This window comes from Ptychodera flava, chromosome 8 (genome assembly GCF_041260155.1).
Source record: "Ptychodera flava strain L36383 chromosome 8, AS_Pfla_20210202, whole genome shotgun sequence".
In the NCBI taxonomy this organism is placed as follows: domain Eukaryota; kingdom Metazoa; phylum Hemichordata; class Enteropneusta; family Ptychoderidae; genus Ptychodera; species Ptychodera flava.
The window spans coordinates 33,808,347-33,836,180 of record NC_091935.1 but is presented as its reverse complement, the minus strand read 5'-3'; the positions used below and the strand labels follow the sequence as shown (position 1 = coordinate 33,836,180).

At 39.9% G+C, this 27,834-nt stretch overlaps 1 protein-coding gene across 1 annotated transcript; it reads right to left on the bottom strand.

The window, feature by feature from the left end:
• Positions 1-63: 63 nt before the first annotated feature.
• On the bottom strand, positions 64-7,418 carry LOC139139124 (uncharacterized). Its single transcript, XM_070707920.1, has 4 exons — positions 7,054-7,418; positions 2,748-3,348; positions 1,725-1,862; positions 64-1,249 (listed from the first exon to the last, which is right to left on the bottom strand). The coding sequence occupies exons 2-4, from the start codon at positions 3,123-3,125 to the stop codon at positions 1,106-1,108; spliced, it is 660 nt and encodes a 219-aa protein (XP_070564021.1). The 5' UTR covers positions 3,126-3,348; positions 7,054-7,418; the 3' UTR covers positions 64-1,105.
• Positions 7,419-27,834: the final 20,416 nt, after the last annotated feature.

Genomic DNA, 27,834 nt, shown 5'->3' with positions numbered 1-27,834 from the left:
TATATTATTTTATATTGCACAATTCATGGTCCCCTGAGGTGGGACCGTGCTCAACTCAACAAATTGTGGAATATTAACTTTTAACGGACACCAGTTTATTCTTAAAATAATAATACAATATCGATAATATGTAAGTTAATTATGAACAAACAGCAGTAACGTCTCTTTTAAACGCTACAGGCTTATGGGTGACAAGGTGCATTGTTACAGACATTACAGTTCAATTAAGGCTTTATTCGCAAGGAGATATGTTCACGTTGATATTTCACTCACGCTATTTCGGTCGGGAAAGTTCAAACAATTATTCAAATATTAGAATTTTTATCTTTAAAAGTACCACTATTTTGAGAACAACTTGTACAGTGTGGTTCACTTTCGATTACATCGCTCTTTCTGAACTGTTCCGAGTAATTTGGAGTTGTAAGAGATCAGATTGTGAGGGCAGAAGTTGGTATAGAAAACTTTTCCGACACGCAACATAAATTTAAAACCGGCAAACGTCTACTTTCCTAAGAAGGCGATGAAGCCATCGTACTGGCAGACCTGACTGACCTATTTTACCTTTCAAAAATACATTAGATTTTCAAAGTGAAAACTGAAATTGATGTTCTGAATAAGAATACATGTATAAAGCGGATTCGTACCACATTATTGGTTTTTCCAACACGCAAGCAACTCGTTTCATCTTTTTTTCATTTACTACCACTCCCCTGAATGTGATAACTTCAGAGTAAGCATGAAAACCAGATGGCGATATCAGATCACTCGACCTGAGAATGGTGTTGGAAGCAAGAAGCTGATTTGGTGATAATAGCGCCCTCATGTGTTTCATAACCCGATTGATGCCTGTTGCAACTTTGTTTGTCCTCACTCAGTGACGGCACTATTGTCACAAAACTAAGAAATAACTGAGAAATTCCCGTACCAATGTCTGTCTGTTCAGTAAATGACGTTCAAGACTTCCCGGCTTACATCGCGAAGTCAATAATACCCGTCTTCCTCAGATTCAAGGTCACCTTTTCCTCAATGCCGTCTATTTCAGGTGAAAGTACTGCTGTCGATGAAAGGCACTGCAAAAACTGTAGGTTTCGGATCGTTCGGTTCTTTAAGCAAACGCCTCCACCAGTGCGAATATGATGACGACTTGAACCAGAATTCCGACCAGAAAAGCCACTCTAGCCACCTTCCAAGCAGTCTGACTGGCCCAGATAGCTTTCGCTCTGTGACCTCGTTTAGCTGCTCGTCGACACTGATGAGAAAATAGGACAATACGAAAATCAATAACTGGTGGTATCTAATTAGGCTTTTGTCACTGAGAGAATAATTAATTCGGACGACACTTTGTATTGTTTCTGTGCTAATGTTTCTGCAAAGTAAGTGATTTCAAATTATCCATTAGTCGCCGGATGAGTATATTTCCTTGATCTGTCACTGATGAAATGACTGTCCTATAGATTAATTTAAGGCTGGGAGATTTACCACAATTAAGACTAGATTGAAGTGCAATTTGAAAGAAGCGAGTATCGATTGACTTTTTGTATAATTTTATGTTGAAGTATAAAATATGAGTGACGGTGTATTGCACCTGTAATGGGAAAGGACCTTTTCAAACAACTTACAAGCTGAAATTAATATTGCTATGATCACTTCCATTATGTAGAAACTCAAATATTGATCATATTATGGAAGTTTGTAATCAATGCCGATAACAATCCTACTATTACCTGCATTGACTGGTGAATCGCAAAGGCCCCCAAAGCCGGGCAACAAAATATAGTGACAAATATTGAGCAGCCTAGGAAGTCCGGAGGCGGCTTGGCCATCGGGGGATGTCTGCTCTTAGTCTTCTTGACTTCTGTAATCTGTAAAAAAGTCACACTTCAAAGTCAGAAATGCGTTGACAGGTGTATGGATAATGCATGCTCAGTAGTTTGGTGTGTCTGCCGTTGGCTTTGTTTACACTAATTGGTATGATACTAGCTGAATAGCCACAGAGCGACAATATCGCTATAACAGTAATCATACACAGACACTTTTATTCTTTGTGGAAATATCGGCTAGTTTTTTCTCCTTTTATTTAATTTATAATTATAATATTCAATTATTTGTTTTATTACTTATTTATTTACTTCCGAAGAGAAGCCGAGCTACTCAGAGAGTAATTTTCGTCAGTGTTCAATACATTATAACAAATTAAATGTAGATAAATAAGGGTACGATAAATAACAACTATCAATATGCAATTAACAAGAATTTATATCACAAGTAATCGGTTTCCCTGATTTCAACGTGCCAGGTCTAAAATGGTTTCTTTTTAAACCTGTATTCTTGTGTGACTTTTCTGCGGTGTAAAATCTGACGAAGTAAAATTGTGAGTAGGCCTGTATTTTAGCACATTTTTATCGCATGTTCCATCGTTATTGCTGCTAAACACACCTTTGAAGATCATACCGTTCTGAACTGGGGTAACAATTTTGTAAATGCTTCGGTGCTATCAGAATGTTTCAAACGGCTCAAAATAAAGCTTTTTGTATAGTAGATTGTGATCTGTAACAACTTAGCTCGGGTATTGAACCACTCTTCTTTAGAGTGGGGATTTGGCCGAGCTGTTCTGTCTGTTGCTTCTCCGCCAGGCGACTGGCTGCCGCATGCTGTGAGTTCGAACCCGATTGAAAACTTACCGTCATAAAATGAATAAAAATTGATTGCATAAATTGATCTCTTAATACAAAGAGAAAGTAACCTACCACAGACACATGCGATAACTTCGGTTCTTCAGTTTTTACTTCTGTTTGGGCAGTACCAGTCTCGGGAACCTGCAGAGTCGTTCCGCCACTGGTGGCGCTAGTACTTTCCCCGAGGTGAAAGTTGACATTGACGTAAGCGGTGTCCTCTTGCGGTATAACAAGTACTGGAAATACGTTCTCGTCTGTCTCTTTGCTGGGAATGTTTTCGTTGGTGACGTCGTCTTCCAATTTTTTGTACTGCACGGTCATGACCGTATCTTCACTCGATGTCGCTGCGTCCGAGGCTTTCTTGTCCGTTTCCACTTTCTTCTTTGCCGTCTCAACATCATCATCTTCAAATTTTTGGTAATTTTTGGTTTTGTTCAAAAGAGAAGACATATTTGTAGCACGCGAAGAAAACACGCGGATATATGATGAAGCGCAAATTTGTTTGACAACGCCTTCGATCTGTTTCGTCTGTATGGTTTGCACAGAAACCGTACGTGTATCACTTGGTCAGTATGTCTGAGATTTCTCGACGACTTTTAAGGTCAAAGTTCACTTCGCTCCGCGTTCACTCGGTACATATCCACGTGCTGTGACGGCAACTCGACCTGCAATGCTGAGAAAATGTACACATGTTACTGCACTCTTAACGCCGAAAATAAATGCTGTGGTTGACTCAGGGATTCATGAAGAGAACAATCACATCAAATTACAAACACACACACATTGCATATGAGGTTTTCGAGTTGTCCATAGCTGTAGCAACGGTTACCAAGCTGCATTTGACAAATTCATTATCAGCCAAGCAGAAAAATAAGGCGCTTTTTAACCCCTTTGATGTGTATTCAACGACCTTCTCGTACTGTCTATGAACAAACTACTGAACTAAAACACGTTTTGTAGATGCCGAGACAATGCCTAAAATTGTTCAGACAAGCCTTAAAAGGCTTCGAGTTTCGTGCGTCATTCATTGATTGTAAATGCTGAATTCGGGTCAATTTTGGTACAGTACAGTATGACATTTAAATAATTTCGTGCATATCGACCGTATCAGAACGACCATAATTTATCGCTGCTACCGAGTTAGAGCTCGTCAGTAGGACAGCTTGAATTACGAACAAAATATTGATGATGATATTTCGGTAAACACGGCCTTGCACGTGAGCATTATTAACCCAATTTACATACAATGACGCGCTGTGATTACTGAACAGTTAAATCGTCTGAATTCTTGAAATCATGATCTTGCAACTACTGTACAGCATGTCGCCGCTATCAAAAATATTTGGCATTCGATATCGTCACAACACCAGTCTTGGAAAAGGAACATCGTACCCTACCGTATTAAATGAAAATGGTTTCCACACATGATTTCAGTCACGCCACTCGGGTGACAGCGCTTCCAATATGACGCATCGGTCAAATATTTCGACGGCAAGCTTTAACATCTTCAAGCACGATTGCAAAACAACTGTACCTCGTAAGGTTTCGATCGCCTCATAGTTTATCTTGCTGTTTAGCGTACTACTATCTGAGAGGCAAATAACGACATTGCGTTGCGCTACACACATGATAAACTCACCATGCTACGAAAGTGATATCCGTCTGAGTTGAAACATACCGCCAAGTGGCAGATGTAAAAAGGTGATCTGGCGGGGCTACTGAATGTATTTTAAGCCTGTGGGTTCTAGCACGACAAAAATACATTCTGGCACGCTCCGATCAGTGGGTAGCATTTTTACATTCTGGCACGCTCCGACCAGCAGATAGCATTTAAGCTGAACGTAAATTGACGTGCGAACTTGCAACGAGTCATGAGTCCTGCGTAGAATTTTATTCCCTTATTATATCGATCGATATCGAATGGCATATAAAGTATCACTGAAGAATTCAATAAATGGTTGAGCACGCTAAGATATGAAAACAATGGTAAATGTAAAGTAATTGCTATAACGTATCGTAAGTAGTATGACTGGCAGCTATGCCCGGTGTTTTCGTCATGTGTATCAAGGGTTATATAGAGGGCGTCCTGTGATATAGGTATTCGACTGATCTACTAGTATATCCGAGACATTCACACTTCTATCTTATGATGCAAATTTATAATGTTTGTCACCGAATTTTAAGACGTTTCCGTGCAAATTTAGATCATAGTTTCATTTTTATTTAATGTGTACTATTATGTATCAGCTATATTTGGTTATTAAATTATTATCAGTATTTAAAAATTATGCTCACATATCATCAACCACCATTGCACAGATGACGAGATTCACTGATATTGTTTCCGAAAGTGGTATTCTGAAACAATATCAGGACATCTGTAAGAGGAATGTGACAACAATTTGCCAGACAGATTCGGTTTCGGGACAAAATGGTCATCAACATGCATTTTAAATTACTTTCGCAACATGGGAAAGATATCCCATGTCTGAAAAACACTGGTGAATTTTTTCCAATCAATAGGAACGAATACCAGGCATGATTCTCGCAGATTCAATAGATGCTTTCATTGAATGAAACCAAAGGTTTGAGAATGCCATTAAGAGAGTGTTGTGGTTATGTCTCGGGTGTCAAGGAAGAGTGTGTCCTCCGGCTCTACTGAGTCAAAGGTCATCGCTAGGTGAAGAAGAGGGAGACGCCAGCGACAAACTGGTGTCAGTGGAAGACGAAGCCACTGGGGGCAACTGGCGGTAACATGGCGACGTGAGAATGTCACAACAGCTATACTTGAGGTCAACAATATATCGGTTTACTTGTACCTTACCCTGCCAGGTGCATATAATATCCCACATGTCTTATTTATTATTTGAGCCATTTCCCTTTACAGATCATATCTCTGGAGGTACCTCCCCATAAATCGATTTTACCAAATGTACCAGAACGGTACGGTGGCGTCTTTCGCACCGGGTTTCTGAAAATGCCGTGGCCTTTGGAAGTACAACGTGATCTCCTTAGTATGCAAACGTGTTTTTCAATCGACAACGGGCAGAAAGACTGTCGTTGCGTAACGTGGAAAAATGCCATTTCACCGGTCAATTGTCACTCCTTTGTGCAAACACAAATGGCAGGAAAACTTCGAGTCATGTGTATATAATGGCTGTGCTAAATATTCGAGTTTTTTTACTTAATGATAGCAACGCCGTCGTGTCATTTCAAAAAGATTAATACTTTCATTCATTCGTCTAGCTGATCGATGCATTTGTTGTGTCTGTTGATCAATGAAGTCTAACATGCTAAAGGAAAGTCAGTACAGAGGGACCGTGGTCAGTGTAGTAAACACCAGCAGTGAGCATGCAAACGAGCCGAGTGTCTCACCATATTTCTAAATATAAATCGAGTTTTTCTAATTGAATCTATCCTTGACATAGAATTTAGACTACACGTTTACCATCGGGCGACTGAAATCATTGACACACCCTTCCTGTGGTACCTCCATGATACACCTCAGGGTTTACGCAGATACACAACCCGCCCAGTGCCGTAAGCTTAAGCTTATATTTTTGAAACCGACTTATATTTACAACGAAAATTTCACATTGTACCAATCACTTCATTGCCATGCATGGCCAACGTTTGCATAACGGTTCGTGAGACGCAAAAACGAAATTAAGACAAATATTTACCGTATCCCGTGGAGTGATCGTGCGTAGACAGTACAATTTACAAATGCATAGATAAGGGAATGGGTGTTGAAGCCATTATTCTTGCCATGGCCGAGCGACGCGAATATCCCCCGTGACTCTAAGTATAGGCCTATTAAAATCAATCAGCTAACACATCCAACATGTGATTGTGATGCGGGTCTCTAAAATGTATTCGCAGGCTGGGTGTTGCCCCATAGCTAGTCTACTATCGCTATGTAGTATGTGGTAATGTCTCATAGCTAATCTACTGTCACTGTGTAGTTTGTGGGTGTTGGTGAATTCTTAAAGCCCAGAGTATTTCGTTCGACTAGTACCGTCGCCTGTAGGATATTCTCGACAATGACGTATAGGCCTAAAGAACAGTCAGCTGTTCTGTCGCTTTCAAGAACGGTCGATGTCCGTCTCTTTGGGTGTGTGGTTGAAACCGGTCGTGAATTACTGCTGATATGTGTAGCCGTCTTTCGTTTTTAATATCGGGCAAATTAACATAATGAGGTAATGAATTCGTTAGGTGACAGTCCGCGCAATACATGCCGTGGTGCTTTCAAACAAACGATCGAGCAGCTTTATTGTCAACAATAGTGGCACAGGTTGTTATAAAAATAGAAATGAGAACTCGGGGTCACGAGTCGTCAAACCGAACAACCAAGACATGTATACTGTTTTTTTCTTACCTGTCTTAAAGCATAAGTCAATTCCTTGGCTTAAGACGTATGTCCTTCGGTTCTTCAACGATCGCTGCAACGCAAATATTATGTCGCCCCGACTTCCAACGGTCGCGTTGCCCGGGTGTTCAGAACATGGTCACCGCCGCGAAAACCTATGCCGCTTATTCACAATGCTTCCATGGTCTCTCACAATTTCACCTAACAACAACGACAATTTACAAGTCAGTCGCATTAGCGTGTGTTTGTCTGATCCTATATACAGGGTAGCGGAAGTTAATATTGCTGCCCAGAACCAGAAATCGCGTCCGCTTACACGACAGCGTTTGAAAGTGAATGTCTCGTTGTCTCACCTGTGACCCTGCAGTTTACATATCCAAATTAGATTTGCATACATCATACCAGCATCCTCTGGTGCATTGGTGCATTGGAGCGCCCTCTCGCATCAATAGTCGATATTGAGCGGCCCTCGTTACACGACATAGAACTAATGCGCGCAAAAGAGAAAATTAGGGCCAAGAAAAAAAATGCTCTTCAAGAGGCCTTGAAAATTGCAAATTATGGAGAAAGAGGCTTCTTTCTCAAGCTGCCCAAGGTATTTCAATAACTGACCGTTATAATTAATGCAATTGTAATGGAGTGTCTCTTCAAATCTAAGTGGGTCTGTATCGTCATTGATGCTTGAGCACTAACCCTGACAGTCAATGACAATGTACACGATTCTCTTCCCAGTCAACCCACCATAACAAGTCAGCGCCTGTCGTATCCATGTAACAAGCGTATTCATTAATACTACCATATTCACAGGTTGTATGAAAGTCGATTATTTGAAAAAAAAACTGTTTTTCTGTAAATTAGCCTTGCATAGTTTTTGTACTGCTGGTACAATCCACCTGTCATTACTTTGCACTCGTTCACTTTTACTTTTTATTCATGACATTTGTGCACTTATTTGTTGAATGGAGGTGGTACGATTGCTCGAGTTGCCTGCTGTTACTTGGACTCAAGTAAAAGCCTCGAAGTGTTGAGGGCGTAGCCTCTCCTCTCATGGCACTGAAATTTGTCGAAATATATCGGCCATTAAACTCGAACAGCCTGTTTGCCATTTCAGATGTCTTAGTACAGAGAGGGGCAAGTCATGATATTTTACAAAAATTATGTCTATTCATTCACATAAATTCTAGATGCCAGTGGCTCTGATATTACCGTCTACTTACTATGATGTCCCTAGACTTGCTCCAAATCTGTGAGCTTTTAAATATCAAAACAATAAATTTAGCATATTGTCGCGTTAGAGGTAGGTTGTTGTGAAGATCATGGGGTGAATATGTTGGCCAGGCGACAGAGAGCCAGTCTGCATGTCCCCCTGAAGTATCTTCGTGGTACGGACGTATCACCAATGCCTGACTTGAGAGGAGAGACAACCATGTCACGAGTGTCACAATCTGGGATTGACTTTCGCTTAAAGATACTTAACCAAGACAGATACGTTCGTCATCCTTTGTTATTTTGCTGCTGTTCCTATTAAATTATCATAGTGGTTTGTCAGGGCTCATCGAATCGAACCTCACACATTTCCCTACAACGAGTAAGCAGGCGGATTTTCAGAGAGCTGAAAGTACTGTTAGGGAAGTTTGAGTTTCTGACGAAATTACAAAGTGCACATCTGCCGTAAGTACTTTGAGATTTGACGATTCAAACGCCGATAACGTGGACTTTCTTGCATGAAAACTTACAATCTCGTTTAATTTGACTCTCTCTCTCTCTCTCTCTCTCTCTCTCTCTCTCTCTCTCTCTCCCCCCCCCAGTGGTATACCTGAAAAATTAGACCATACATGAACACATGAGGCGCACGTTTACTTTTCATAATTTATTGTTGCTCCTACAAAAAAGGAAAGGAGACAGACCAGGAACTAAATGTCAACCATCGTCCTCAAACTCTGTTAGAGGGCGCTTTTCATCGCTGAGGAGGTCTTTTCCAGAAACACAGACTTTAGCTTCCTTCTGATAGAGGACAAACTGAAGCTTTTCCGTTTATTTGGAAGTGCTTCACCCCATGAAGAACATTTATAGACTTCTGGACTAGCTACTGTTCTCTCATTTCTGTTTTTATGAACAGTTGGCAGTTTTCCAGTCTCTGATTTATTGCTTCTGGCCTTCAGTCTCATCGGTCTCGCTGCTGATAATGTCAGATTTGAAGCCGCCTCCTTGAGTTCGTCCAAATTGTAGGGTTCATCTGACTGACAAAAACCTTCATTCGATAGGTCTTTTATGGAGGCATTGTTTGCTTCATAGACGTTCAAGTTCAGGCCAAGCATATCCGCCAATTCTTCGTATTGCACGTTTTTAATTTCCTGATTTGTTGCCCCAGTTGTCCATACATCGTTCCCGGTGGCCCTTGATGAATTTGTGGATAAAGCATCTCCGTCGTCAGTGGCCATCGCCGTTTCACTTTTCCAAGAAAAGTGTTTGTCGTCATCATGAGTTGATTCCAAGTGTAGGGTGTCTATCACCAAAGCAGTGACTGGTGTATGCTCTCCACTTATCATCCTTTGTCTTCTGTCACGGTGAGGTCGCTTGTGGTGAGCAGTGAACTCAGCAATCGACGCCGCTTCTTTTGTAGACGAATTAATAAATGATGCGTCTGCGTGGTTCATCATCATTTCTGTATCACCTGAAAAACGCTTACATGTACGGTCGGTGGTAGTTTTAGAATCGATGGCGTCGTTTGCGGTCTGTGCATGAGAAACCAAAGAGGGATCTGTCTTATTTCTGTTCATGGACGCTTGATTCTTGCTACTCGAATGGCTTTCGTTGAGCAAGTCAACCTGTAAAGCTGTTTCACCGTTGAACGAGGAAGTGCTGGTTGGTGTGACAGCCACAGGAGACTCAATATTTTCAGCGTTGGACACGGCGTCAAACTTGAAAGCAGGTTCCAAAGTAACTGTTCTCGATGAAACAATGGTTCGAGTACTTTCATTCAGATCTTCTTTGATGGTGGCCACATTCTTTATCGTCAAATCTTTCTCGCTAAATTCAAGTTCAACTTTACCAGTGGGTCGGTTCATTTTGACACTGAGTCCAGAGCTTAGAACATCAGTGCTGGTTGTCATTGCATCAACAACTGAACTTCCGTCATTGGCCACCATTTCACGTTTCTTGGATGTGTTCTGTTTGTCAGGGGCAGTTTTCCGAGTTTTCGTCGAGTTCATCGCCGATCTATTGTCATTCTCCGCTGTCACATTGACATGGCTAGTGTGATGTTCGTGGGCGTCATCTTTCCTTTCACCCTGAACTTCACACTCCGAGTGTGCATTGACAGGGGAGGTGGTGTAATGTTCGTTGTCATCGTCAAATCCTGAGTCTGTGGTTGCCCAAATGACGGCTTGCGCTAATGCATGGCCAACGTCGATGGAGTCAATGTCAAAGTTGTGGTTGTTGTCAGCGTCACGGTGAAGTTGGGGAGAACTATTAGTCGACACCTTGTTGGCTGATATACTTTCAACGCCATCGTTGGCATTACAACTTACACCTGCCGTTGATCTTAAATCATGACCATTTTCATCTGGGTTTGCAGGAGCGGAATCCGAATCATCTGAAAGACCTAACTTCCCATCACCAGTAGAGTTGCTACCGTTAGTCGGTTTGTCCGGAAGTTGCAATTTGTCATCTTTCTTTTCTGCTTGAACTTCACATTCCGAGCGTGCATTGCCAGGGGAGATGGTGTGGTGTCCGTGGTCATCATCAAATCCGGAGTCTTTGGTTGCCCAAATGATGGCTAGCGCTAATGCATGGCCAATGTCGATGGAGTCAATGTCAAAAAAGTCGTTGTCAGGGTCACGTTGAAGTTGAGGAGAAGCGGAATCCGAATCATCCGAAAGACCTAACTTTCCATCACCAGCAGAGTTGATACCGTTAGTAGGCTTGTCCGGAAGTTGTCCTTCGTCATCTTCCTTTTCGTCCTGAACTTTACACTCCGAGCGTGCTTTGCCAGGGGAGGAGAGGTCAGGTTCAATACCTTTACGGCCAGTCGAAGGGGCAGACGGAGGGCGCCGCCGACTTCGAAAGCCACTGTTCATCTATAAAGAATATACAAATATCAAAATACCATTCATCAGTAATTTTATTATTTTTTAAATTCTTCATAATTCGGACAGTTCCAAAAGACGAATATTTCTCGCAGTAAGTAAGATATCAATGAGATTATACAGTTAAATATAGGAACTTTAACTTAACCTTGCATTCAATGATTGACATGGTATTCACCGTCTACTACGTCTTTCTTTCCCAGTTGACACCTTTATCCACACAGACATCATCATTACAATCTAAATCCATGCAACACTATACTACTGCTTAAAATTTTAAATTATTGGCAGGCCGTATTATTAATATCGTTAATACTGTCACTTTGAAATCATTTGGTAGCATATGAAAAGTAGGGTGCTTTAATCGCACATTGGATAAAGGTCAGTGTTGTCCTTATATTTAAAAGTAGCCAGGTAATTCAAGAATGTAGACGGGATGACTGCGACGGAGCGAAGCGCCGAGCGAGGGGCGAGTGAGCGTAGGTAACGAGGGGGGAGAGCGCGAGAGGGGGGTGTCCCCCCTCTCGCAAGGCGAAAAATGAAATTTTGGAGTGGAAATGGTGTTCTCTGGTGGCATCTGAAGTGACATTTAGCTGAGACTGAAACAGTACTTTTGTTGTGTGTCTTAGACGTGGCTCACATACAACAAAACAAACAAACATGATTTTGTTTTGTTTGTATTATTTATGACACACTTATGGTTTTATTTGCATTGAAGATTTAACATTTAATCTTAAATCTACGGCAGTCTGCTCATTTCATTGCTCATTTCCCAAAATGAGGATGGAAAATTCAAAATACCGACAGTATTCTAATAAAAACACATTCGCTTTTGTTAAAAAAAAAAAACATCGGTAAGATAATTCACTGTTACAGTGTTCGCATTTACGCAAAAAATGCGTATATCGAAAACTCATAACAATGAAAAAATGCGTGGAGAGTCGATCCAATGCGTAATAATATTACGCATTGTATTGAGTCTCTACGCATTTTTTATTATGAGTTATAATATGCAAACAATAATAGTAAAATGTTTGCGAAAGCACTCTCCGCGACTTAGTCTCGCATGCCAGACCTCGAACCTGCATGCGGCGCGAGTGGCGAAGCTGTCCCCAAATTTGATCAAACCAGATATGCAGCATGGCGTCGGAAGGAAACAACTCTGTTTTCTTCAAATTTGCTCCATGGGTCTGTGAAAAAATTATTAAGAGGGTCCATCGAAATACACTATCGGGCAACCCAACATGGAGAAGCGTAGTGAAATTGAACCCATGCCGGAATCCACGACGTATAACAACAGGGGATCAGCACCACAGTGAAGCCGTGAGGCGTGACGATGATGCGCCGGTCGGCAACGGTCGGCAACACACATGCCTGTGACCGTGGATTCTAGTATGTAAAAATAATCATTGAAAAAAATACCCATTCAAATAAACAGTTGGTTCTAAAAAATTCAGTTCTAGCTCATTGTTTTTAAATCTAGAAAATGCGTCGGTATTGCTCTGAGAACAACTGGATTTGTTGAGAAGATCATACTCGTACTGAAGTTGGCAGCCAGTGCGGCGGAGGAAAACTATGCTGCGTCATGAACTTCGAATCGTCGATAAAAATCACATCTTTTCGGCGCTTTTTTCTCACAAATTTAGCGAAATTGAAGTTTTTCATACATAAACTAAATGTATTGTTGGAATCAAGTATAGCTTTCGAACGGGCTTTCTTCGACGACGCCACATTTCATTTACGCTATCGTTAAAAATGACCTAAGATGACCTTCATACTAATCAAACCATTAGTAGTCTGCTCTTAATAAAGACAACACCATAGGCGCGTCCATCAGCCAATCACACTATTTAACAAATAAAAGATCGGGCTCAAAAAGCCACAAACGGGTATTTAGAAACTGTTTTATGTTTGTGCAGTTCCATGCGGGGAAAGGGTCGCGAAACTGCTAATCGTACGTGTGCCGTCTAACAGCTGGCAGTGCAATCCCGAAATTACAGGTCTATAAAAATAATCTAATGACGTTAAAAGTAGCCGGGAAAAATGCAAAACAGCCGGGTTATTTACCCGGCACCCGGCTTCTAAGGACAACACTGAAAGGTGCGAGCAACTACCAACATTTTAGCATGACGTGATTTTCAAACGTTTTTAAGAATGGCGAATATTTAGGACAGAGAAGTCAGCACAGATGTCCGTAACAACACTGTGGGGAAGCCAGGACCTTGGCGTTACTCGGAGTTTCACGCTACGACGTATGTCCTCTGTAGCGATCATCAGACGAATGGTTCAACCATCGCTACAGAAGACATACGTCGTGTGTGTGTGTGTAAGTGTGTGTATACACACACAGAGAGACAGACACAGAGACAGACAGAGACAGACAGACAGACAGACATATATAATGTTTATATATATATATATATAGATATATATAGATAGATAGATAGATAGATAGATAGATAGATAGATAGATAGATAGATAGATAGATAGATAGATAGATAGATAGAAAACTTGATTGATACACACTACCACACCCACTTGTTCAGTCCGAACGTATTTAATGAACTTGTGACACAACGTTTCGCCCAAAACTGGAGCTTCTTCAGGTGTACTGTATAACGGAAAATACAACTGGGTGTGGTAGTGTGTATCAATCAAGTTTTCTATTATTATTCCACTCCACTCTCCACTTGGGATCAACTGCTAACGTCCTATTGATTATATATATATATATATATATATATATATATATATATATATATATATATTCCGGCACTCAAAACAAGCATGAATAATTTAGTCAATTGAAAAATTATTATCCTTCTTAGTAAGACAATCAATAAGAAGTTAGCTTGACGCGCGAACAAAGGGATCCCTATGTGTTCGACAGATTGTCCAGGGTGGAGGGAGGGAAATATGATTCATCCAGTAGCCCCCTCCCTCCCCGTCAATCTGAGTTTGTTCGTATTTTGTTGTCGTTTCAGGATATTTTATTTACCTCTCGTTCCCTGACGCGGTTGTGCGGCTGGACATTTCCTGGAACCTCAGCTCCACGGCTTGCCTCAACACGCCGTCTTAGTCTGAAATAGGAATGATAAAGACGTCCAGATTATTTAACATGTATTTTAATTAATTTTAACTTAAGGAACTTGACTTCCGCACTTACTAATAAATCGGTAGCCGCGACAATTTTGTGTCCAACCAAAAACCACTTCACGACCTTAGCAAATGTTGTTCTGTACCGATGGCTGTTTGTGTCGTTTAGAACGATAAGTAAAGTGAACAATGTTATATTTTCCTCAAAGTCTTCTTGCTTTCATCCCTCGATAATTGTTATCACACTGTTTACAGAATAACCCTGCAGGTTACTAGTCCCGACACAGGCTAATATTTCTCCATCATATCTTTGTTACGGTAACAAGAAGGAAGATAGAATATCTCAGCACAGAAGATTTCAGCACAGAAACGTATAAAAGTAACTATTCAGGCAAGCGGCGGAAAAATGAATCATTACCGAAACATTGAAACGTAAGTTGTGTTTTCAAAAAGATGAAAAATAGAACAAGAAATACTGACAAGGAAGACAACATCAAGCAATTCTTTCATTTATCAATGTGGTAAACATAATTTACACTGACCCCTAACCTTTATCCATTAAGCCAAAAACTTGAAGACGTAAGGCTGTGTGTCTAAGTCTTACTCAAAGTTTGTGTGTAAACCGTTCAACTGTACTCCCCATCTTATATTGACTCTTTTAATTCTTAAAGTTCGTGAATGGGTTTTTTTTTTAAATTTTGTTTAAAGAACGAATTTCATCGGCTGATGAACTTATGCGAAATTCAAAGTCTTAGATGGTCTGTAACAGTGTGAAGAAATATAAGTAATCTTGTTACTGTGTATAATAATGGCCCAGTAACTCACCTGCTCTTACTTTCAGTCGGACTTGGCCGAAATGAATTGCGTTTTCTTCGCTTTATATGGATCTGTCCCCACGTCAAGTGGTACAGTATGATTGTGAGAGACAATAGTCCCAACATACTTGAACAGGTAATTCTACATTTGAGAAAAAATGACTTCACAGGTAAGCGATCTCAGATGAGGAAAGCTATCGACTGGAAGGTTGTTTGGTGATCTGATTCTCTGAGAATGTGTTCGTTCGCACAAACGATTGCGTCCTCGTCCCTCAACGTTCTCTTTGATGGGACGCTCTCATAATCCGATGATTATGCTGCCAACGCGCTTCAATGGAAAATGTGCCAACTGGCTGTGCGTGATTATGGAGAATGCGAACGAGGTGCCAAAGAACGTTGCTATTGTGCAAAGTTTTTTGGCTGTTCCAAGTACTTAACAGATCCCCTTAACTTGCGTGTTGCTTTGTTCGGCTTTTACAGTACGCTACGGAAAATTATTACTGTATCTGGTATCGAAAAACATCTTTTGAAAGAAAATTTTACAATGTTGTATCGGCACTTACAGTGACATATATAGGGCCCGACACTCGGCTCCGATTATCCCATTGGACGACAGGAAGGAACATTGTCAGTGCAGTGGCCCTGCAAAATATCAAGTCTGCGCCGGCACAGAAACTGCTGCTACTAGCGTCCGCTATTGCATCCCATGTATTTTGTAACAGCAATTAATCTGATTGTACTGAATAAAGCGTAAACCTCACTTTTTTCACTGAGTTTATGAATGAAGAAGATCATTAAAGTGTCAGGGCATCAATACCACAGAATTGCTTTGTGAGGACATCAAGAATACGGACTTGCTTTGTGGAGGGCGCTGAGTCACGTGAGTGTGACAGCGCCAAGATACAATATAAAATATGCAATCACAAATGACGTTGTCTTATACACTTTAGAGAATTTCATTAGATGACTGTTTCCAATTACATATCTCAGTTTTCAAATTCCAGATCTATTAAAATTATTTCGTATTATCAACCTTCTGTCATTTTATATACATCGAGAAATGTTACAATGTGAAGTATTTGCTATTCTCCTTTTTCAATTACGTTAGTCTTTTTTGCATAATTAAGAGGGATGTTTCATGTACAACGAAGGAATAAGGTTGTACGTCAGCTTATATCGACGGCCCCTAATTTGCTTACCCCTGTGTACCTTTCATTTGTTTCCTGGTATTTTTGTGTGACTTTGATTCAATTTCAAAGTCTTCTTAATGCAGAAGAGAAATACTGAATTGAATCGTGACGACGATAATACCAGTCCTTAACTCTTCATGCAGGAGTCGGGTAAATCACACAATCCAATTGATCACAGTCTTATGTCTATTAAACATGTAAGCACGTAACTGTTATAACAGCTCTCACTTGCTGGTTTCAAAAATGGTATATGTGTGGATAGGAGAGAGAGAGAGAGAGAGAGAGAGGAGAGAGAGAGAGAGAGAGAGAGAGAAAGGGACAGAGAGAGAGAGAGAGAGAGAGAGAGAGAGAGAGAGAGAGAGAGAGACAGACAGACAGACAGACAGACAGACAGACAGACAGACAGACAGACAGACAGAAATAGAGAGACAGAGACAGAGCGCTTTTGAGAACAGTCGGCCAAGAGAAAGCGTGAAAAAATAGCATAATAATTACGAAAAGTCACTTAACTGTCTTTTCAATCATTGAACTTTTAATATTTTCATCGAAGGATGTTAACATTGACTGTCATGAGAAATATACATATTTAATCATCATCATTAAATTCTGTCGGTCGCTTTACGAATATAGCCCTGTACCGATCGTAGTTCACTTCTGATGGTAATCTATGGGTAAACTATTAACTATATATCTCCTACAAAACTTGCTATATCTGTACATTTGTAAATTAATGTTGTTGAATATTGACTTTTAGGCTGTGATAACAAGTTACAAATAATGATGGTGCTCTCTGTACAATTACAAGCCAAGCTACAAATGAAGGTAAATATTATATTGTTCTTTTTCATTTTTAATAGCCAGGTGTACTTTAAGTAGTTGATATAATAATTTATTGCGAACTGTGATCTTTTTTCATCAGGTTAAAAAGTATTCGTTTTAAAGTTCAAAGATCAATCAATTAAATATCAATTAAGATATGAATTCCAGTGGAAATTAACGCAAAATATTTTACCAACTAATGTGTTGCTTCATAAAATGAGTCCACACATAATTCCATCAAGTGCTTGTACATTTTATAAACATGAAGAGGAGTCTCTCCTTCATTTGTTTTGTAACTGTAACCATGTAAAAGGTTTTTGGAATACTTTCATTGAAAAACTGGGAAAACCATTAGGTCTCAGGACCCAATTAAATCCTGGACTAATCTTACTTGGTAGTTCTGATCTTTCCAAAGCTACTTAACTTTTTAATTTTGGTTGCCAAGAGGTATGTCTACATAGCTATATGTAACTGCACGGAATTGTACTTCATGGACTTTGTGCAAAACATACACTAAATTGAATTTTATATTGCAAACAAAAAACTAAATTGACATATACATAAAGAAATGAGGACAATATTTGCAAATAGTTGGCCAATAGGAACAGATATTTAGGACATTAATAACACGTTAACAACTTCATGTAATTCCAACTTTCAGACAGTAATGTATTTTTTTCCTTCTTGAAAAGACTCGAATAAAAGTATTACAAATACAAAAAAGGTATTATTGATATGGACTGTAACACGCAGGGGGAGGGTCAATTTTTAGTGCATGAAAATGGGGGATGGTCTACGGCGCGCCAAATGTTTCAAAAATATTTATCGATTCAGTGCAAAAATAAACTGTCTTTCTCGATTGAAATAAAAATTAGGTGTCATTACGGAAGGAAATAAGTAAGAAAAGTATAATTAAAAACCAAAAGACAGAAATGTCATTTAATACTTCATTTTAACTTGAGAATATTCTTTACAGCGTAATTAGGAAATAAACAATTTTCAACGATTTGAAAAAGTCGTACATCCATACCTATCGACATACATCATACACGTATAATAGTTCGCGTAAAATGTGCAATTAGTGCTGATTTTACAAAAAAAAAGAAAAATATGTTATACAGTGGTACGTCCACAAGAAAATCACTAAAAATCACTACTACCACTCGGAAAAAATAGTACAAAAAAATAAAAACGTGAGCCACATACAGAAAATAATTATAAAGAACCAGACAAAAAAGCCATGCATACATAAAATTATTTATGTACTTAAGAAAATTAAAAAGCACTACGTCTCATAATAAACGTATTATAGATAATCAAAAATATAATATGAATCACCAGCCGCTTTGACAGTAAAGAGAGAAAATCGGTGAAAAAATTCGGCAGTGATGGCTCTAAACAAAAGTGGATCTCATCTACAATAAAATAAAATAAAATTAAAAAAAAAACGAAAAAAATAAAAAAATGCCATGAACAGAGATACAAAAAAAACGCGTGGGCCTGTGGAAAGAAAAAACAAAGGACTCGCCACAGCAAAAAAAAAAAAGAAAAAAAAGAAAAAAAAAACGAAAAAAAAAAACGAGCACTCGCCACAGAAAAAAAACAACAAGCCCGAAATTACAATTATTTTATTCAAAAAACTCATGGTTCATGTTTCCTTCGATCAATGAATCCCCAACAGCGGGGAATCCGATCACCACATACTCCAATGTTTGACGAAATATTAATTGAGCATTTCAGTGATAACGTGACATCTTGAAACCTAGCTCTGTTTGGCTGGGCCCTGCTCTACTTGAAACCATACTTGATGAAATGAAGTGGGCAATGTCACCTAAAGAACGTCCAAGTTAACAGTGAATAGTTCCAGAGAGTCAAGTTAACAAAGCCAATTTCAGGCAGTCCACAGGTCAGATCACGAGCGAGACGTACAACCCATGACCCTTCATAGCAACATTGCGAACGCGGTATGGCAGGGAGCTCACTGCAGGCCTTCCACCGAGCCGCACTGTCATCGCCTTTGGCCCACATGATTTCTACACAGTTTTATACGTGTGGTTCGATACATCGGGTTCAAATACCATGATAATAAACCACCTCGTTGTTTGCTAATTCCTCGTCTATGCTCAAAGATCACCCAAATCATGATAAAATGAATAGTTTTGAAGAAATCTGCCGCGTGTTGAGAGAACGTCCATCGTTTTCCGTGTTCGATGAGACGAGCGACGCAACTGTAAAAGCCTTACGACATACGAGTATGGCGAGAGTGTCCGGCCTTCCCAACGCCAGACACTCTCACTATACTCGCAGGGCTAGACCGGCACATACAGGACATGTCGATCCCCATTGCAGAAATCTTTATATCCACACAGTCCAAAATATGGAGCTACGATATTTGTGCAGTAGCCTATACATAGCTCTGGGTGGCATGGCAGGGCTGTGAGTTACCGGCGTTATACGGCCTGGCCGTATAACGCCGGTGTTATACGGCCTGGCCGTATCCAGTAAATCACAGCCCGGCCTTGCTGCGGATCCGTAGCCCTACCACTCCCTTTATTGGTTATGTTGGTAGGGCTACGGATCCGCAGCAAAGCCCGGCCCTGCCACCCAGAGCTACAGTATACAGTGAAATAGCGGCTGCTTGATCAGTGTTTGTCAAGTCGGGCGAGTTCGCGTTCTACATGTAGGCCCTACTCGTGGAAACTAAACGTTGCCTCGAATTTAGGGGAGAACCATTTGATTTCTGGGGGGGGATATGGAGGATTTTGAGAAAAAAAATTTGTCACCAGGTGAGAGAGAAGAAAAAAAAATTGATCCTGTCATGGCCTGAGAAAAAAAAATGTCATAACAGACAGAAGAGAAAAAAAAATTGTCACAATGCACCAGAAATAAGCAAAATTTGGAAACCTTATTCTCATGTATTCTTTGCCGGCGCGCCGCCATAGGCGGCGCAAATGTTTTTACCACAAGCAATTCTTATGTTTTTTCCCCAGCACTTATGATATAAACATGCACTACATAGGTCTACTTTATACCTCAGTACACTCAATGTTTTCCTTCCCTTTTCTGACCCAAGAAATCATATTTCAGGATTTCTGTTGCAATATCTCAATGGCATAGGCACTATCTAAAGGGGACTATTTGACTTCTGTAAATTGTGAAAATTTAAAACACAAGACAATGAAAAATTGAGGAACAAATATAATGAAATACAATGTGTGAGCCTTGTTTTTCTGACCACAAACACCGGATCGCAAACATACCATATTCAGGCTTTTCATTAGAAGCTGGCAGCTGGAGAAATGACACAAGAAGGTCACAGATTTTACGTTCCTGTATATTCATTTGTCTTCAGTCTCTGACAAACTTAGAGCTGTTTTTTACAAAATGTATCGCCATTGTTTGGTTGTTGAATATTGTGACTCAAACACTGATCATGCAAAAAATGTAAAACAAATATCAGTGTTCAATGTTATTTTCAAACAGTTTTACTGAGTGCAAAATAAACTGAAACTCCTCTCAGATTGCACCATTAAACACATCAATTTCTCAAAATTTCCAATACGAGAGGGGGAACCCCCCTCTCGTGCTCTGCCCCTTGGGGTATTCTAACAGTTTCACTTATTAAACAAATTAAAAAAACTCAGATTGCACCAGACTGCACACATCAATATCTTAAACATTTCCATGCAAGATAGGAGAAAGCCCCTGTGACACTTTCCCCCTAAGCCTCTCTCATGTTCTCCCCCTGTACTTTCAAATTCTGCCCGGTCAGATATCCTAGTGAAAACCCTGTCATAATATCCATCCAAATTAAACAATGTACTATATGATTAGATACTGCGTGATCTTTTATATCTTTATTTTATTGTGACTTTGAATTTCATTTTGATGTGTTCACCTTTTTTGAACCATCATGAGATAACTGATGATAGTCTAGCAGGGTACTTCAGGATTTGATAGGTCTTTACTGTTGCTGTATTTTGTGAATTTTACAATTACATGTATTGGTATTTAACTTTTCTAAGTGGGGGATCGGTCAAATTTCAGAGTTAGAGAGGGAGGTTACTCAAATTCATCATGGGTTGGCGAAGGGCGGGGGGTCACTTGAAATTTCGGAGTTTCAGGCCGTAAATAATGACGGCTCCCTTATATACAACGCATTACAAACTTGATGACCGATAAAAAAAAATTTGCACTGCTACTCCATTTGGAAAAAAAAAATTGATGCAGGTCTGACAGTAGAAAAAAAAAATTGCTGTCACTCTGACAGGAAAAAAAAATTTGCTCCCATACCCTCTTCCTCCATACCCCCCCAGAAATCAAATGGTTCTCCTCTTAAACGGAGTGTTTCAGCCCGAGTATTTTTGCCTTTGCCACACTCCGTTCAGAGGCTAAACCCACGGGATACGTGTGTGGTTCGATACATAGCAGCCGCTGCTAGCTCTGCATGGCAGGGCTTTGTTACCGGCGTTATACGGGAGGCCGTGTCACGTCGGTAACACACAGCCCTGCCATGCAGAACTAGAGCGCTGCGTGGTATCATGGATGTAAACATCCATGGTGGTATGCAATTTTACTATGCATACCCACACGGCGGCCGCTGTGTATCGAACCACACGTAACCGTGGACTAGCGGCAAGCCATCGTTTTGTGGGGTTTGGGCACAGACTGTCTATGGTTTGGGAGAGGCGGCCCTACACTTTACAGCGAGGGGATCGCTGGTTGCCGGCGTGTAGGCCTACTGTACTAGCGGTCCCGCCGGCCGCTGGCTTACCACCTCGAGTGTACATTGGAGCGAGGGGACCGCTGGCAGCCGAGGAACCACCACGAGTGTTTTGTCCACTTTTAACCAAAACTGGTAACTGTTTAATATAGAATCGGACGTGTCGGTAACTTGGACGTCCATGAGATGATATTGAAGACTAGAAGCTGAGAGTTATCGCTGAAATACCCCAAATATCTTGTCCAAATATCTTGTGTGATGATCCAAAACCCTCTGGCATTAAACTGTAACAATCATGACGTTGACAATTATTCAATTTTCATGTTGGGCTTTTTCTGCGGGGTATCCCACTCTGTTTTCTTTTCTCGAACGGGCCTCATTTTTTTCTACTGAAGTTTTTTTTTTTTTTTTTTTTTTTTTTTTTGGTAACTCTTTTTTTTTTTTTTTTTTTTTGTAACCTCGCTTTGGTTTTTTTCCCAAGCTGACCTCGTTTTGGTTTCTTTACAGCCTCAACGCCGGCGCGATCTCGGTCGACTTTTCAATTGTGATTCTCTTTCTTTTTTAGTCTGACCTAATGGTGGTTCGTTTTGTTTTTTGGTAGTTGTACAAGTACTATTTGTGATTTTGTTTTTAATGATTTCAATATTTTTGTGTGTGTGTGCTTGATTGTTTTTCTTTTTTTCCCTTATAATCAGCATTCATTGCACCTTTATATCAAATACACGTGTATGTGGACGTCAATAAGTATGGGAGTGGTATTTCCAAATTTTTGAAAGTTTATCTTCTCATTACGGTTTAAAGAATATTTACATAACATTCTGCCCTTTTTTGCAATAATACTTTTCTCGTTTATTTTCTTCCGTAATTCCATCTAATTTTTATTTCAATCAAGAAAGACGGTTGCACGTCATCTTTATCTGTACAGACACATTCAAATATTGAATGACACGTATTTTCAAATGAATGCTATTTTTATGAAAAGGTACATTAATAAAATGCAATGATTATGGACGAAAGAACTTTTTTCTTTATTATTCATACACGTTTAAGACTTTTTTTAGAAAGAAAATTTGACAGTTTATTTTTACTCTATGACGATAAATATTTTTGAAACATTTGGCGCGCCGTAGATGGTCACTTGTTTTGTCGCAAACACTTTTGAAGGGTCACTATTTTAGCGCAGTGTCACATTTGAAAACACAGGCCCTCCTCCCCTGTAAATTCTGTCCAATCCCTAAGGTTTAGCTATCTACACAAAGAAACACCCGACCGAAATAAAGCTCAACCCTCTAAAGGCACGCGACATTTTTGCATTGTTGTCTTGCTCAGAAAATGCTGTATAGTGCCGGTTCATACAAATTTCAGGCGTACAATAATCATATATCGGTCATGAACTCAGTGTATATCTGAACAGAAAGATATCTTAACGGTTTATGGTCGTACCATCGTATATGTATTGCCTTTTGGTAATTTATCGAAAGAATGCACAATATCACAGGGAAAAATAAACTTACGTCCGTTGAAAGGCAAGCAGCAGTGATCTCCGGCAATTGATAATTGGCGAAATACCAGGAGATTGGTGGTGATAAGGAGACTGGTTTCGTGGATCATATGTACAAACGGCACAGAGAAATTTTGATGTGCAGCAACGACAGTAAAGAACATTTTGGTATTTTCTTTTCAAGACCAGTTCAGTAACTCCCCTAAACTGATGCAGTGTTTGACAATGAGTATATCACTGGATGATGACGTTGAGTTCATAGGAAGCCATCGAAACTGACAAACTGTCGATCACAACTGACGAAATAGAAGCATGCCTTGAGCTACGCGTCCAGGCTATATACACCAGTATTTTTGGCCACTTCCATAAAGACTGGCTTCAATTTTGCTTATTTATATTTCATTCCAATAAAATGTAACCTATCCCTATATATATAATTCTCCATGATGTTAAAATGGTCAAACCTTGCGGTGTGGTTGACCATTGAGGTAGCATAATCTGTGAGTTACCTCAATGGGTTGACCGGACTGCTAAGTTTTGAGCCAATCATATGCCTGAATCGGGAAAAATAATATAACTGTCACTTTTACAAGAGGTTAAGCTCTGCTGTAGTGTTTTTATTTTCTAACATTCGGCATGGTAAGAGAATTGTGCGGCAATAGGCACATCCTTCGATGTTGTGTCAGAATTAAATAACTCAATCCGTTTGCACTGAACACTGAAACTCCAAACTCAAATGACAAGCGCGGTACTTCGTCCGTACTCCGGTCAAAACACAGGCGCTTGGCACATTGCTGGGACAATAATCGTATTTAATATGTAGAATGTCTATATACGACTTGATTATTCATTAAAGGAATGACCGTACGTGATATTAGTGTAGGCCTGTAGGCCTACATGTTGACTGGCATTGTACCTATGACTGCCTGGCTCGGGCCCGGCGAACGCACTGCATAACCATCAATGTGAAGAATGTCTACATGACTTGATTATTTATTAAAGAATAACGGTATGTGATATTACTGTACATGTCGGCTAGCTTAACCGAGCGGCTGTAGAGCTCTGCAGGACTCGGACCCAACTCCGGCTAGGGCCCAAGCCACTAGCCGGAGCCAAGCCCTGCCTGCAGAGCTCTACAGCCGCTCGGTTAAGCTAGCCGACATGTACAGTAATATCACATACCGTTATTCTTTAATAAATAATCAAGTCATGTAGACATTCTAAACATTGATGATTCTGCAGTGCGTTCGCCGGCCCGAGCCAGGCAGCCATAGGTACAATGCCAGTCAACATGTAGGCCTATAGGCCTACACTAATATCAATTACGGTGATTCTTTTATTGAATAATCAAGTCGTATATAGACATTCTATATATTAAATACGATTATTATCCCAGCAATGTGCAAAGTGCCTGTGGGTCAAAACCTGTCAAAAGTGTAAAATTTAAACAACCCATGTAAGCAATTTATCGTGTTCGGAGAAGAGGTTAGGCTTCAATTACGATTTCGTAACTAGGTTTTCGTACTTCCAAAACTACTCAAACGATAGTCAGAAGAGGGAGGGGGTCCAGCTACTGTTGATGGTCAAGCGCAATGAGTTCAATGAGTGGCTGCGATATATGTACGTATTGTGAACTAATCATTGCTGTGATATTCAAAGGATGTCAAAGGGCCTCACGATACGTGTTCGGCAATTCCATTCATACAGAAACGATGATCTTGATTGATAGGAAGACAGTACTTTATTTATTTATTTATTTATTTATTTATTTATTTATTTATTTATTTATTTGTTTATTTGTTTATTTGTTTTTTATTTCACTTTATTTCTTTGCTACAATATGCGTTAAAACATGCATCGTAAATATCTATTGCCTGCTCATGAGGGCTATTGCGCCCGTCTATTACCCCGAGGGGCCGTGTGTTACCAGAAAGACATCGCTACTCCCCTGGGCCGCAGGCCGAGGGGTATAGCGATGTGTTTCTGGTAACACACGGCCACGAGGGGAAATAGACTGGCGTTATAGCCCGAATAAAGACCAGGCTATAGGTATTTTATAACACACCACATGCTCATGTTGTATTGTTATATATAGTTTTTAATGTGTTTTGATATTTTGCACCGCCACTTTGACGTCACTTTTGTCAATTCAGTGGACTAGGGGTATCTATGTTCTCGTCACGTGACGTATTCTGGCGTATCGCGACACGGAATGAGCATGTGGCGTGTTATATAATACGGGATATATACTTGTCAGCTCTACCCTCCCAGCCGTCAGTCACTGAGGCCTTGCTCACATTTTAAACTCCCACTAAGCGATATACTATTAAATCTTTGGAGGAGTGTCATTATGTGACATGCAATATTTGCTTTGCAAAATTTAACATTTTTTCCGGATTTTGTACAGTATGCACTTTTTTGCAAACTTCATATGCACACTTTTTCAGGCGACCTTTCAATTAATCCCTTTTCTTTTCAAAACTCAGCATAATAACAAATTCGTATTTCAACAATTTTTACTCTAAAGTTATATTTTTTCCCATTTCGTGCCATCCCTCCAATGATCTAATCGTCTACCTTGAGAGTTTTTTATCCACGCTTAAGCTTATACGTGACAACAATAATTTGGAAGTGTCATGTCTCTGCTATGTCTCTTGGTTCAAATCTTTGAACTCTTGTAACGGGGCCATTACGTCGTACCATAGATGTACACCCATGGTTACATGATGTAGTTCATCACCTAGCTCACCGCATATTTCCCACAATTCTTTGCACCGTCCGCTTCTAACGAACATTCGAACGGGTACGCTTGCACGTGCGCGCGCATTCCACTGCGCGCCGATAGTGGTCATCAAACAGAAGCCTCGGGCTCTACCAGCTGTCATAACGACGCGTGTGAAGTGAACGGTACGCTCTTTCTGATTGGCCAAAAAAGTTGGTCGTCAAGAGCAACATGCTTTGTTATTCTATTTCCTACCACGCACTACGGTCAGTTTGTGCGGCACGGTGACAACAACAGCACGCTGTTTGCTAGTCTCAGATTTTTTCATCAAATGATCGACGATTGCATTAACAAGGGTAAGTGAAATAGCCGATGTTCAGAAGACAACTTCAATATATTCAACATTTCGCTCTACCCAGTGTCTGATTATTCGGATCGTTTTGCGACAAAACTCACATTTTTACCAGCCGACATTTTAACCACTATTCCTTGTCAATGTCACATCGGGGACTGGATGCTTCAATGGCCAAATTTTGTTTGAACAATTTTAACTTAACTGTACGGACTCCAGTGATTCTGACAGTAATTTTCTGTGAGGTTCTTTGTTTAGGTGCATGAATTCTGGGTTTATTTCTCTCACCATTGTTCGATACGCAAAAAAAGGAAAAAACTGAATGGTTAGAGATGTCAAACCGTCATGGAGAATTCGTGCGCGTCGAACTCATGATTTCACGCTTGTATTCTATGCATGAATGATGTTCGCTCGCTGCACCATAAAATGGCATTATTGTTCTCCGGCGGAAATATATTTTTGTAAACTTAACTATTAAAGGGGCTTTAGTTTCCTTGAATTCATACGAAGGCCTGGGCTCCTGTAAAATACATGTACTTCCTCAATATCAGCCTCCGAGTCGCTTAAGTACACTGGAGAAACCATGATACAAATATCAATCCATTATGGACTGCTTGATTATTATAGCAATACAATTATTTTACGACATTTTCTGAATAAACTCGACCGATTAAACGCTTTGAAAACGATAGGGTATGTTCGGATATTGCGTTCATGACGTGAGCTTGACCACTGACCAACTTTGCCAACTTCTCGAAACGTTGTGTTTGTCACTTCGTGAATGTCCGCCCATAAACCCCGGAGAAACGCTTTTCGCGGTTCTATGGTCAGTTCACATTACAGCCCAGAGTAATCATTCGTTGTCTGGTTTATAAAAAAAAACCGTCATGCAATCGAGTAAAGATTTGAGATTTTCCAAGTGGACTTGCATGCATTTCACCATTTCGTCCATATTTACCACAAAATGAAAGAAGTCTCTGGTTTCGTGTATGTGTTCCATACATATAATATCTAGTTGTTGTTTTCATTCGCTTTACTCATAGTGTCTTTTCCTTTTTTTACAGTTACACATAAAGGCCCTCTGAAAATCTCTCATTGTTTACGTATGAGATTTGATATTTCTTCACGGATTGGTCACTTTCGGGTCTTTTGACAGAGAAAAAGTAAAATCTTTTCCGCATTTTGATATACATCTCAGTAGTTACCATTCGATCCAAAGCCATGACGTCATTGATAGTCATTGTCATAATTTAATAAATAACTGATTACTGTAAATCACAGTTTTCTCCTTCATCATGATTGTTGAATAATGATTTCATTTCTAGGTTTGCTTACTCAAAGTGTATAATGGAGATTTTTGTTACAATTTGACAGCTTAACTATTCATATTCTTGTGAAATCACAAATCAGGACACACTTCAATATTCACCGTATAAAGACTTTTGATATTTCAATATATGATTACAACATTATTGCTTTAAAT